The following is a 13,084-nucleotide window of genomic DNA, read 5'->3' on the forward strand; positions in this document are numbered from 1 at the left end:
ATTACCTGAAGTGGTAATGCCCCCCCTGCTCGGGGCTTATTACTTAACTAAACCTCCATGTTCTGTTGCAAAGGTGGTGCAACACCTCACCATTTTCTGGCTAGCTTCCCATGCAAATTAGGGAGGGATGCATGCAGTTATTTTTCTTAAACATTTCTAGATAAGGACTTAATTTCTGGTGACTATAGTCAGGGACTAGAACCTTTGAATTTGAAATGATACAATGTAATGACTTCTAACTATAGAAAATATGTACTTTCCTAGTACATGATTAATTGAAAGAAATGTCTCCAATTTAATATCGCCTACAAGAAAAATGCCACCCAAAATTCTGGCACAAGGACAGGCTGTTTTTAATATGAAATATTCTGTTCTATTTAAATTGATAAATCAATGAATTAAACAGGGTCCCTTAATTTTCAATGTGGGCTACGTCACCACAATATTCCACATGAACATATGCAGCTTGCATCCAATACGGTGTATACACAAATTGACATTGGTGTTGGTTTGCACAATCTACTATATAGAATTATTCTTGTCTATCTGAAATCAATGTTTCATTAAAATAAAAAGATGAAGCATATCTCAGAACAATTATAGACATAACACAATTCACTTAGTTTTCTCCAAAACCACCTACAACTGTTGCCATCAAAAAAGTACTGTCTCAGTATTTGGTTCTCTTGTTTTAGGACTGATGCATATCTAAAATGTGGGACTCATCTGAGACAGGGGCCCTCATTAGGACCCAGGCGGTAAGGGGTTTACGCCGGCCTAAACCATGGCGCACCTTACCGCCTGAGTACGAGTTCCCATAGCGCCATGGTGATTTTAACGCCTGCTTTTAGCAGGCGTTAAAATCCATGGCGCTAAGGGACCTTGTTGTTAATTACGCCACCGTAATTTACGGTGGCGTAATTAACGCCTTCCCCACTCCCATTATGCCCTATGGGGCCAGAAATGGGAATGGGGAAGGGTAAATGGGGATTGGGGACTTACCGCCCCACCAACCTCGGAATGGGGCGGTAAGTCCGCCAACCCCCATGGCGGAGTTGGCAGCTTTGCGCCATGGACCATGGTGCAAATAGCGCCATGGTCCTCCGCCAAGGTCGTAATGAGGGCCAGGCTGTTTATTGGTTATTCGTTTGGGCATATAAACAAAACATGCTTTGCAGGTTTACTTGGTTATATTTATTTTAAAGACATGGGTTCAGGAATTCTTTTTCTTTTCGAAATGCTGCAACATTAACACGTGACTTCCTCGCCATTCTCTTGGAATCAGGTCCAGCCGCTCAACACTCTATTTAAATGTGTTCATTTACTTTATTGACTATGGAAGACAACAATCAGAAAGGCCTACCATCCATATTTCAATTTGGGAGGTCTAAGGCCCAGTGCTTTAAGTGGGCCGGGGCCTGCCGGGTCCGGGCCCCGGCAGTCTCCAAAAAGTGAGGCTGAGCCGGGGCCCTGCCGGGGCCCCCCAGCCCCACCACACCATGGCAGGACGCATTATCCCGCCGCGGCCGCAGCCGCAACGAGAGATGCGCCCGCCAGTTAAACGTCAGGCAAGCTGACAGAAGTGCCAGCCAGCCACAGCGTCGCTGTGACTGGCTGGCACTTCCGTCAGTCTCTGTAACTTTCTCTGATGACCCCTCATCTGAGGGGCCATCAGAGGAAGCTACAGTCCCTTAGTTCCCCTCACCAGGTCACTGACCCTCAGCGAACCCGCGGGCTCCATGATCTAATATGTAGATTAGATCAGGGAGCCCGCGGGTTCGCAGAGAGTGAAAGACGCCTCGGGGTCAGTGCTCTGAGCAGAGATCACTGAGCCCGAGGCGCCTTTCTCCTTTGGCAAGGCTTCATAAAAGATGCCTTCAACTGTGTACGTTTAAGCCATCTTTTATACACGTACAAATATTTCTATGTTTATAACAGATGGCTTGAATCGTACACAATTCAAAGCAACTTTTATAAAGCTTTGTCGACGGACAAAGCCACCTTGGGTTTTGTCCGTCCTCAACGCTTTATAAAAGATGCCTACGTTTCAAGACGTCTTTTATAAACATAGACATATGTTACAAATGTCTATGTTTATAAAAGGCAGCTTGAATAGTTCACAAACCATAGTAAGGTAAGCACACAAGTGTGCGTAACTTACTATGGTGTGTGCACTTTCAAGCCACCTTTTATAAACATAGAAATATGTAACATTGCTATGAATATAAAAGAAGGCTTGAAAAATACACAAACCATAGTAGTACGCAAACAAATATATAAATGCTCAAATACATTTATATATTTGTTTGCGCACCTTACTATGATTTGTGCACTTTTAGGCCACGCCCACAATGGAGGCCACGCCTCCAAACGAGGGCCCCCCCTCAATTTCTTACCCCACTTAAAGCACTGCTAAGGCCTCTAGAGATCCCAAATTGCAGGAGAAAAGCCTTATTATGGCGAAACTACTTAGGGTTTAACCATGGTTTTATCAATCGCAATGTACACATGTCTTGCCAGTGAAATAGCTTGTAAACAGAGTCCCCCAAAATACGATGAATTGCTTTTGGGGATTTAATTAACTCTGGGATTATTGTTCTCACTTCTGGTTTCTATGGTGAATGCATAATGCGACAGGGTGTCTGTAACGTCGACGTGCATTGATTATAAATGTATTCCAGCGTCTGGATCTAAATTATGCTGGGGGAGAAGAGATGCAAACCAGGTAGTGTGGTGGGCAGGGGGAGAGTTATGTTAGAATGTCTGTATTCTTCGTGTTTGTTTTATGAGAAGCCTTTAAAATAGGCAGTATTCTAAGAAATACAAAATAAAAATAAACAATTGGGCCTCACAATGCTCAGTTGCTGAATTCTACATGTGGAATTGAATTGTTTGCAAGCGCTTTTTTATTGTAAGATACATATACATTTCTAAAATGGTTGTATGTTACATATTTCTTTATCTGTACTATAAATTCACCAAAATGTTGCATTCTTACCATCCTAAAACAGTCGATATTTTGTTTTATTATTTATTTATTTGTATTCAATTCCAGAAGAACTTTTACAAATCACAATTAACAAAATCACAAAATTACATCAATCAAACAAACAAATTGTACTATACACAGGTTGATGCACTTCATTAACTCTTGTTTAAACACTCCTATTCAATTCATGACATCATGTGTAAAAATCTCACACTGGCGTAGCTGCAAAGCGACTAAAATCACTATCTTTCCTACTTATACATTAAATGCATAACGTATATAGATTGTGAATATAAAACATTAAATAATCAAGTAAATACAATTATGTTGAAATAGACAATAATTAACTCATCATGAACTGACCCCATGAAATTAATTGGTGTTAGGCAGGCGGTTTTTGATGATACACCATAGCCCGTGCAAGGCAATGTGCATGCTTTTGCTCTCAGTATTAAGACAGTTGTTCCAAAATGCATCCTGCTTTATTGACTCATAATTGTGTACGAAGCTGCCCCATATGGTCATGTATGCATTGCCCAGAGCTGCACATTTCGGTGAAAAGGTGCTTTGCCATCTCCAATATGCCAGGAAATGTACATATACGACAACCCCTGTCTTGGACGGGTAACCCTAGTTGAGCGCCATAAACAATGGCAAGTGGTTTATCCGAAGCCACAGTAGGAAACTCTGCACTGCGGGGTTAGGGCACTGACCCAGATATCTTTCAGGTTGGAGACATTGGTGCACCACTCCTGAAACATAGGTATGGGAATGTAGAGTAGACAAATGGGGATAGTTGTTAATCTAATCCCACTGCTTCAATGTACATAGTGAAAATATGTTTTAAAACAACATGCCTAGTTCCTCTGTTGAAATTGGGGCACCATCCAATACTCTTATATAATTTAGTGATTAATATGTCAAACTTCTCTTCCCTGTATCTATGGCAGGGACTCTGGCCAGACCCCAGCAGCGAGAGTAACCGACATTTCGGCTTGGTGTTGACTTTCAAGTGCAGTAATCCCTGTCTAATCAACATCTGGCCCTTGAGGGAAACCAGCCCCAGCTCCAAACGGAGATATTCAACTGTGGTAGAGGGGCTTAGCCTCATAATTCCCTTCCAAAAATAACCCTCACTCAAATCCAGCCAATGCAAGTCCCCCATGGGCAGGGCCTCTTAGCTGTATAGAACCATGGGCCAAAAGCATTGGCTGTATAGGGTAATTATCGGTTTGGTGGTGTTTGGTTGTCTGAGAATTGACTGCGGCAAACTGTTTGAAAAAAAACAGCCAGCATGCGATCAATTATCAGATGATCAAACACCACCTCCTAGCCCCACAACCCCATCCCTACTTACCAATATTTTTGACATTGATTATCAGACAATTATATCAGGCAATAAGTTGGTAATTGTATTTGTATTTAATTGTATTTATTTTATTTATATAGCGCAGCCAGGCCCGAGGGCAACCGGGCGCATGTCTTAACAGTACATTACATAGCAATGACATATAATCACAGTGGTAATAACAATTGTGGCAGAATTACAATTAGTGTTACACATATCATATGTATCAATGAGAGTAGTAATGTGTGGGAGCAATACAGTCTCCCAGCAGGCACGTAAGGAGTCAAGATATACACAATCCAGAAGATGGTTGTTATTGTGAAGTAGCTAGCCAGATCTTGGCTTTGTGTTTGAATAGATTTCTAATGGTGAGTGGTAGGGTGTTCCAGAGCTTGGCAGCAAGGAATGGGAAGCTAACGCCTCCAGCTGTTTGGAGCTTGTATCTGGGGATCATGAGACCTTGAGTTTGTGCGGATCTGAGTGCCCGCGATGGGATGTGATGGGTGAAGTGAGAGGCTAGATATATGGGGCCTGATTGTTTACGCATTTGTAGGTGAGGGCCAATGCTTTCAGAGAAATCCTTTGGGCGACTGAGAGCCAGTGAAGGCTCTTCCCAGTTTCAGAGATGTGAGCTGATCTGGGGATGTTATGGGCAGCTCTAATGGCATTGTTTTGGGTAATCTGGAGTTTATTGAGGTTACATTGGTTAGTGCCTTGATACATTGCATTACAGTAGTCCACTTTGGACATAACCAGGGTCCGAGCCAGGGTGATGCAGTTCTGGGTGGTGAGGAATGGGCGACAAGCTGTGATCAGCTTGCAGGTGTCAGCCGAGGCAGCAGTGGTTTGACGAGTGAGGGTGAGTGTGGAGTCTAGGTAAATTCCTAGGGTTTTGGTACCTTTGGATACTTTAATGGAGTTGCAGTCAATATTGAAGGCGCTGAAAGATGGGTTCAGTTTGCTAAGTCTCTGTTGCGTATCCAAGATGAGAAGCTCTGTCTTGTCATCGTTAAGGCACAACTCGTGTTGGGCCATCCATGCTTGGATGGCTTGGTAAATGTCATTAAGGGCTTTGGAATTGACAATGTAGTCACTAGTGATGGGGATGAGTATCTGGGTGTCATCCGCATAATTGGTGTAGGCGACACCCAGATAGTCGATCACATCAAAGAGTGGTTTGGTGAGTACATTGTTGAGTGTGGGTGAAACTTGGGATTCTTGTGGGACTCCGCAGGGGACTGGTGAGGGATCTGCAGACGATGTGGGTGAGAATACTCTCATGTGCCTGTTGTCGAGGAATGATCTAATCCAATTAGTGGCATTGTCGGAGAAGTGGGCAGCAGATTTCAGATGCTGACAAAGAATTTGGTGATTGACCAAATCGAAAGCAGCAGATAGGTCCAGTAGGAAGAGAGCGGTTTCTGTCCCATGCTTGGGTCTAAAATCAGATTGTCTTATGCCGAGAAGGTTATTTATTTCCAGATAATTCTGTATCTGTAGATATGCTGCTCCATTAATATTTTTAGGAGGAAAGGGACAGTGGTGATGGGTCTGTAGTTAGTTGGTGTCTCAGGGTCTGAGGTCGTTTTTTTAGGAGAGGGATGACCCATGCATCCTTCAGGTTGTTAGGAACCGTGCCGGTTAAGAATGAGGAATTGATGAAGGTGGTTATAAAAGGAGCCAGGTCATGTGCCGATTCCTTGAAGATAGGTGCCAAACCTAGTTAGAATTGTGAACATTGGCCTACATCACATCTAGACAGGATGGTAAACATCGGCAAGTGCCACACTTAGATAGAAGAACAAATATTATCAGTAACTTCAACCTAGAAATTGCTCCTGCTGCATTGGTTCATAAACCCAAGCAAACACTCCCATCCCATATCATTATGCTTACTATCTACTCTACATCATCACACAAATAGATTGCAGCTATACCCCTGATCAATTCGGCCTAGCTGTTCACATACGAACATTACCCCATGAACACCTCATCACTCTAATAAAACGCAGCTATCCCGTGACATTACGGCCTAGCTGCTCACATAAGCGTCCTACGGGCCTAACGCAGCTAGAAGCTAGCCTGGGTGTCCACCCACCAGACTGCACAAATTCAACTGATACCTTCCCCACCACACCTAACGCTAGGATGCAGCTACCATCTGGCAATTACATTAGCTGCACACATAACTGGTGCACCCACACACCCTACGACACCTTTTCTCTCTACTGACCTGGACTGCGGTCCCCGAGGGCGTTCAACCTACCAGCGCTTTGAGATCATACCAATGATATATAGAGCACTAGATCAATGCAGAATAACAGAACATAACATTACCTATTCGCTCACCGCCTGGTCCACTTCAGCCCTGCAGCGTCAGATCCATCCCTCTAAAGCGGGTTGGATCCGACGCTGCAGGGTCCCTTTTATTCATTTTTATATTTTTCCTGGTCCCCTGCCTCCAATATTGAGGAAGCGGAGGACACCCCTGCAACCCACCAAGGCTAATACATACCGATCATAGGGAGCGGGGCACACCCCTGCAACCCCTGCTGCCTATGTTCGGTATGTATTAGCCAAATTGTTTGTTTTTATTTCGTCGAATGGTACAGGTCAAATTCAGTCAAATGAACCATTTGGCCAAATATAAACTAACAAATATACTAATACCATAATATCCATTCCAAAGAAAACCCAGCAGTTTGTTTAGCAAAATTGCCAATCAGTTGGGTCATGCGTCAAACGTTAGCCATCTTAACAGCTATTATGTGGGTGTATGTTCTACTGGCACTAATTCCTACTCCCAGATATGGGTATGATGCCACGTAGTCAACCTTCCCCAAACTGGTAATAAAAGTAGGGCACTTCACTTTTCTGTGGTAAACCACCATAACCTTAGTCTTCCCCATTTTAATTCTCAGGTAGTTTTCAGCCGCATATTTAACCAGTATATCGAACATAGCTTTGGCTCCGCTATTGGTGTAATTTAACTTAAATAGATCATCGGCATATAGCATACAAGGAATGGACCTCCCGCCTCTGTTAAGGCAACAGCCAGTGCCTGGAACAAATCAGTTCGGGAGATCAGACATATATATTGTAAAGCAGTGGCGCGATCGTGCAACCATGCTTCACCCATTTGAATATAGTAATCGGGGCAGACACCCCCCCCCCTGTTCACTCAGACGTACGCGTGCTTGAGTATTCCAATGAAGACCTTTTAGGACATTAACAAGCCATTTCGGACACCCCGAGGATGCCATTTTATACCACATCTTCTCATTGAAGGCTGCTCTAAAATCCACAAACGTGACACATAGGGTAGGCCCACCAGGCTCCATCGCGCCCCTAATCAGGGAATCCAGTGTCCTGAGGTTATGCGACGTGCAACGTCCATGCCTGGAGTGCCCTCAGGGCAAAAGTGGAGAAGATGTTTCCCGTAACATCTAGTAAAGACAGCAGTCTGTAATTTTCCGGCAGCAAACAGTCACCTTTTTTGTATACCGGAACGAGAACAGACTGAAGCCATGATGTCGGGAAAAAACTCTATATATTATAATATGGATAGCATCATTTGGGTGCATTAATGTGAGGGCCATAACTTTGTCGAAGAAGCTTTTGTGTTCAGGGCATTAGTCATAGGAAAATGCTTATATTTCTTCTCTCTGTTTCTCCAATTAAGAAGGTTGTAAAAATAGCTTTCATCGCTTTCCTTCTCTATAGGACTGGATGCAAAGCCGCTTAGTAAAAAGAGTGCACAGCGGGAATGGGAGTCCGTCCTGGATGCAATAGAATTGGCTTTTGGTTCAATTGTTAACAGCACTATGCCTGAAGCTGCAGAAATCTGTGAGAGTATCCTGCGAGATCCACACTATGGGAAAGTAAGGTAAGGTTTGAAGGGCCTATCACCTTTTTCCTTTTCTTCCAAATCTTACACAATGTTTTTGCATTAGAATCACTCAGGTCTCTCTTTTATTCCCATCCAGTCGAATATGAATTGCCCTTTTCAGATAAACATGCTTTCTTGGGTGTTTGATGTATATCCCTTTTGCACGGCAGCATCTCAGTGGCAGTAAGATCAACAAGTACGCAAAAAGGGTCCAGCGCTAAATCCAGCTGGCTCTTGGACCAGATGGTTTCAACCAACTTCTCTTCGCTGGCGTACAAACCACAGGCTGCAGTACGTCAAGGCATGTAGCATCTTTTCAACCCCATTTGGGGCATCAATGGTGTGACATGCTCAGCATGCAAACCAACTGGATTTAGGACCCAGGGGCTTAAACCAACTTCACTTTCCCCAAGTACAAAGTGTGGGCTGAAGAACATCAGCGCGTGCGCCAGCCTCACAGTGACCGCTGAGGCAGTTAATGCTCTTCTCCACCTCTGGCCAGAACTTTCCATTTAAACATTTGTTGTACATGCCTAATGCTTGGTGACATTTTGTGGGTTCTCTGCCCGATTGGACACTGGCATGTTGGGATTCGAAATTTGGTGTGACTCCGGTTCTGGGATGTGATTCCAGTTCCAGTTACCCTGTACAACTACACCTCTTTTCACTTTCCTGCGGCTTTCATGCGAGACGTGTATAATGATGATAGTCCATGAACTTCAGTAGGCTGCAGGTCTCCATGAATGTGTCACTTTTCAAAAGTTGGAAGTTGCTGTTTGGCGCCTTCCTGTAAGTATGCAGGGAAACTTATATTTCACTACCCACTGTTTATATATGCATATTTGGAAATATCAAACCATATCCTGCGGCAGGATGACTATATCAACCCTTCCCCCTATCTACGTCATAAGGACAAATTGCATAATTATTCTCCAGACCTGTAGGAAGCAATGCTAAAAGGAGCCAAATCGCACCTGTTACACAGTCGGACCTCAGGAATATTGACTGGGTTTTAAATGGGGGACCTACTTGGTTCAATATACTCCAGCAACTGTGTTACCAAAGGGAACAAATCTGTTGCAGGAATGGGTGAGACAGTGGAAAGGTGTTCCTTCTAATCCTGTCTAATACCCTAGACTATGGCAACTCACTAGGGCCTACCTTCCTAGGAAGGCGAGGGTGGGTTTTTTGTTAATTGGCCTGTAAAGGTAACCTAAAGCTACATCACACATCTTAGCTTGAGACAGGTTCCCCGTCTTCTACAGTATTACAAATATTGCTAAACAGTCCTAGGTAACAGATGGTTAATACAACTCAATCACCTTCCAAATTCCTCCAAAAAGAAGCAATGCAGCTTATGCTTCTAGCCATCAATAATTTATGAAGTCTTACTTTCTGCAAGGGTTGCTGTACTTCAGCCAGAATAAAGTATTATTTCATCACACTCGATTTATCTTCACACGTATCAGTACTTGTATTTGTATATGTATTCATTGAATTTTATATAACACTTTAAACCAAAGCGCTTTACATGGAACAACAGTGAATACATTACAAGCAAGTAAATACAAGTCATGAATCAAGTAACTGAGAACAATATATAGAACAATTTACCATGACAACATAAGAAAAATCAAGTGTAGGAGAAGACAGGTGTGAGAAAAAACAGCAGAGAGCTGTCAGGTTGGAGATTGGAATAAGTAGGATTTTAAAGAGGTACGGAAAGAGGAGTATGAGGTGATGGAGCGGATAGGGTGAGGGAGACGCTTCCAGCGAAGAGGAGCAAGAAGTTGGAAGGAACGGAAGCGGGATGGTTCACAGGGAGCACGTGGGAAAGAAAGTAGGAAATGTTCAGCAGAGCGGAGTGGGCGAGAGGGAGAGTAAAATGAAAGGAGGGAGGAGAGGTAGGGTGGGGCAAGACCATAGAGAGATTTCAAGACACTGAATTTCACTTAATGGTGAAAGGTCAATGAATACCAATGCCAATAGGGTACATTCTGGTGGAATGTGTAGGCAAGTGCAACAACACATTTAGCTTTATTCGGCTAATAAACAACTATCCAAGAAAGCATCATAGCACTAAAGAAAGGAAAAACAACACCATTACAGAGTGCAGAAAAAATAGCTAAATGCAAAAACATCAATTCGTTACCTTAAAATTCAATTAAGCGTATTTGACACATTTATAAACAGATTGTAAAACCTAATTTATAAAATCATCTATTAGGCACATTATTTGATACTAGTACAAAAATGATAAGGATCTAACAGATATTTAAATAGGATTGCCCACTTACACCAAACTAATTCTGAAAGTACAATAGCTGCATTAGAACTCACAAGGCCATAAAAAGCTACAGGGGGAGATTTCTGTCTGTATCCTGTATATGCAGCGTATAAAAACAAGACATTGTTCGAGGTTTCTTTGGAAGTTTTACAAAAATAACATATGCCAGTTTTTAATTTGTCCTGCTCCTGTAAAGGTAAAAGATGAATTCAACATTTTGTATACAAGGTTCTTTTTCTTTTTATCAGGCAGACGATCCACTCTAGATATGATTGACAACGCAAAGCAATTTTCATATAGCTTTTTAAAGGAGTTTTAAGATTCACTAAAATGTTAATTCCCAGGTGTAATAAATGTAACTCTTTCAATCAAAATTTGATAAACTGGAGCCATTCCCAATTTCTCCCTTATTTTTGGTTTCTTGATTCACACAATGTGTTTCCATGCCTTATTAATTCTATCATATTTAGGCAGTACCAGAGGTGTAAGATTCTCATCCATATTTCATAATGAATTGGTAACTGGGCCACCTCACAATAAAAAGGAATTGCACGAGCACTCTGTAGTAAACAAAGTAGTCATTTTAAAAATCTGTTCACCCAGTTTGACTTTATATAGGTTCATATTTTCCCAGAGCTCAGTGCCATAAGGCACGGCTGAGCGCGCCTGGGATTCGTAAACCGTGATCGTTTCCATGATCATGTTTTCCCCAAATGTATTAGTGAAACCAAGGACCAAACTAGCCTGCTGTCTTAATATGGAATTATTTCTGTCTATCTGTTTAGTCCAAGAGCCATTACTTGACAATCTCACATTTAGATAATCAAAGTTTTCAACCTGTCTGATAGTTGTCCCTTTGAATAAGAATGACACCATTTAATGACATTGTTTGTGACATACCATAGTAATTTTGCTAATTTGACCTCCAAAGCCTAACTGTCACAAAATCATTCTAAAGAGTTTAGCTGTTTGAGGATTCCAAAAGACGATTGTGAAATTAAAACTATTTCGTCGGCATATACAAGAATCCACATTTTCCTGCAATCCAATTTTGGTGCATGACATGCCAGATTAGTAATTTCCTCAGGTAAAAAGTTGATATATAAAGAAAACAATTAAGGTGATAAAACAAAACCCTCTTTCACTCCTTTTTCAATCTGAAATTTATCAGTACATTCCCCCCTTTTGCCAAATCTCACCTTGGCCAAGTTGTTATTGTAAAGGGCCTTTATTTCCGCATGAATCGGGGTTGGTATCTTTAGAAGTTCCAGCACTGTCTGTAATTTGTCCCATATAACTATTTCAATTGCTTTGAATCACTGTTTTGAAGTCTATAAAAGGATGAAAACATATTTTTGTATTTCCATATTTGTGTATGAAGCAGTGTGTTGTGATACTCTTTTGTCTCGCAAGTGGCCTTGGAAGTAAGATATTGGGCCTCATTACGACCCAGGCGGTCTGGAAATAACGGTGGCGGTAAACCCGCCGCCACCTTTGTTTCCGGACCGCCTGAGTCCGACCCCTGCAGGCGGGTTTAACACCTCCCGCATGCAGGCGGACGAGGAAACACCGGCAGCATTACGAGATGGGAATGGGGATTTACACCATTCCGCCTACGTGATTCCCGGAAAACCGGGGTTGTAATGCCCCGGTAGTTCCGGGAATCACGGAGGCGGAATGGTAATACGAGTCCGGTGTTAACCAGGCGGTTTTACCGCCTCGGTTAACGTCGGACTCGTAATGAGGCCCATTGCCTTATTTTCTTGTACCCTAGTTTCCAATAGGGTCAAAATAGTTGATGACCATGGCCACCTAGTAGGTCCAAAAGAAACTGTTGGGACAAACTACCAGGTATGCCAGAGGGTCACTGGAAGTACAGAGACTTTGCACAGGCCAACACCCTCCCCCAGAAGGCACGGAGGACTTAGTCAACGGCAAGTTCAAACTGTGGTTTATTGCAGGCAAAACCAACAGGGACCAGCATAGGAACAAGAAAAATCCATGCACATCTCGCTCTTCCGTGGCTCGCAGCCAGATTTACAACCCAATTTCAAAAGCATGACATCACAACCTGGGCCCTTCTCCAGAAAACCTATTGGGCCACACAATTGGGTATTGAGTATTCTACCACCCATAGTGCACTATTTAGATGTTACTCTACTGGCCCTCGCATGCCAGGTGGCTGGCCTGGTCCATCCCCAAGTTGCTATCTATAACAATGTTGCAGTGTGGTGGGCTTACCATTGGTTCTTGCCTATTGCTACCCACCCCTGGGGTACTAAACTGTGATTGGCTAGAGCTGACATCCCCCAGGGCTGGGACCCGCAATGGTTCTCAGCTCTCTGTGTACCTCTTCAAAGTAACAAGAATGACTATGTGTCTGCATTGTAAATTGTGTACACCACCTTAGCTTATGTGAGTGCTTTCCTTTTCGGCGCAACATTTGTAGCACATTGTGCAGACTTGTCGTCTGTGTCTAGCGGCCTGAGACCAGTGCTCCTTTCCCATCACTGCTCGTTGTGCCTTGTCTTATTCGGCCATGTCACATTTTCAGAGACCACGAATTTGAGC

The 13,084-nt window shown here is 42.9% G+C and overlaps 1 protein-coding gene across 1 annotated transcript in view; it reads left to right on the forward strand.

Moving 5' to 3' along the window:
- LOC138525774 (microtubule-associated protein 1B-like) overlaps positions 1-13,084 on the forward strand; it is a 107,516-nt gene that overhangs the window by 36,475 nt on the left and 57,957 nt on the right. Inside the window, exon 3 of the mRNA XM_069635974.1 lies at positions 8,061-8,223. Coding sequence (XP_069492075.1) covers positions 8,061-8,223 — 163 coding nt within the window. The remainder of the gene's footprint in view (positions 1-8,060; positions 8,224-13,084) is intronic.

The sequence above is a fragment of the Ambystoma mexicanum genome, chromosome 7p (assembly GCF_040938575.1).
Source record: "Ambystoma mexicanum isolate Mex_15411 chromosome 7p, UKY_AmexF1_1, whole genome shotgun sequence".
Lineage (NCBI taxonomy): Eukaryota > Metazoa > Chordata > Amphibia > Caudata > Ambystomatidae > Ambystoma > Ambystoma mexicanum.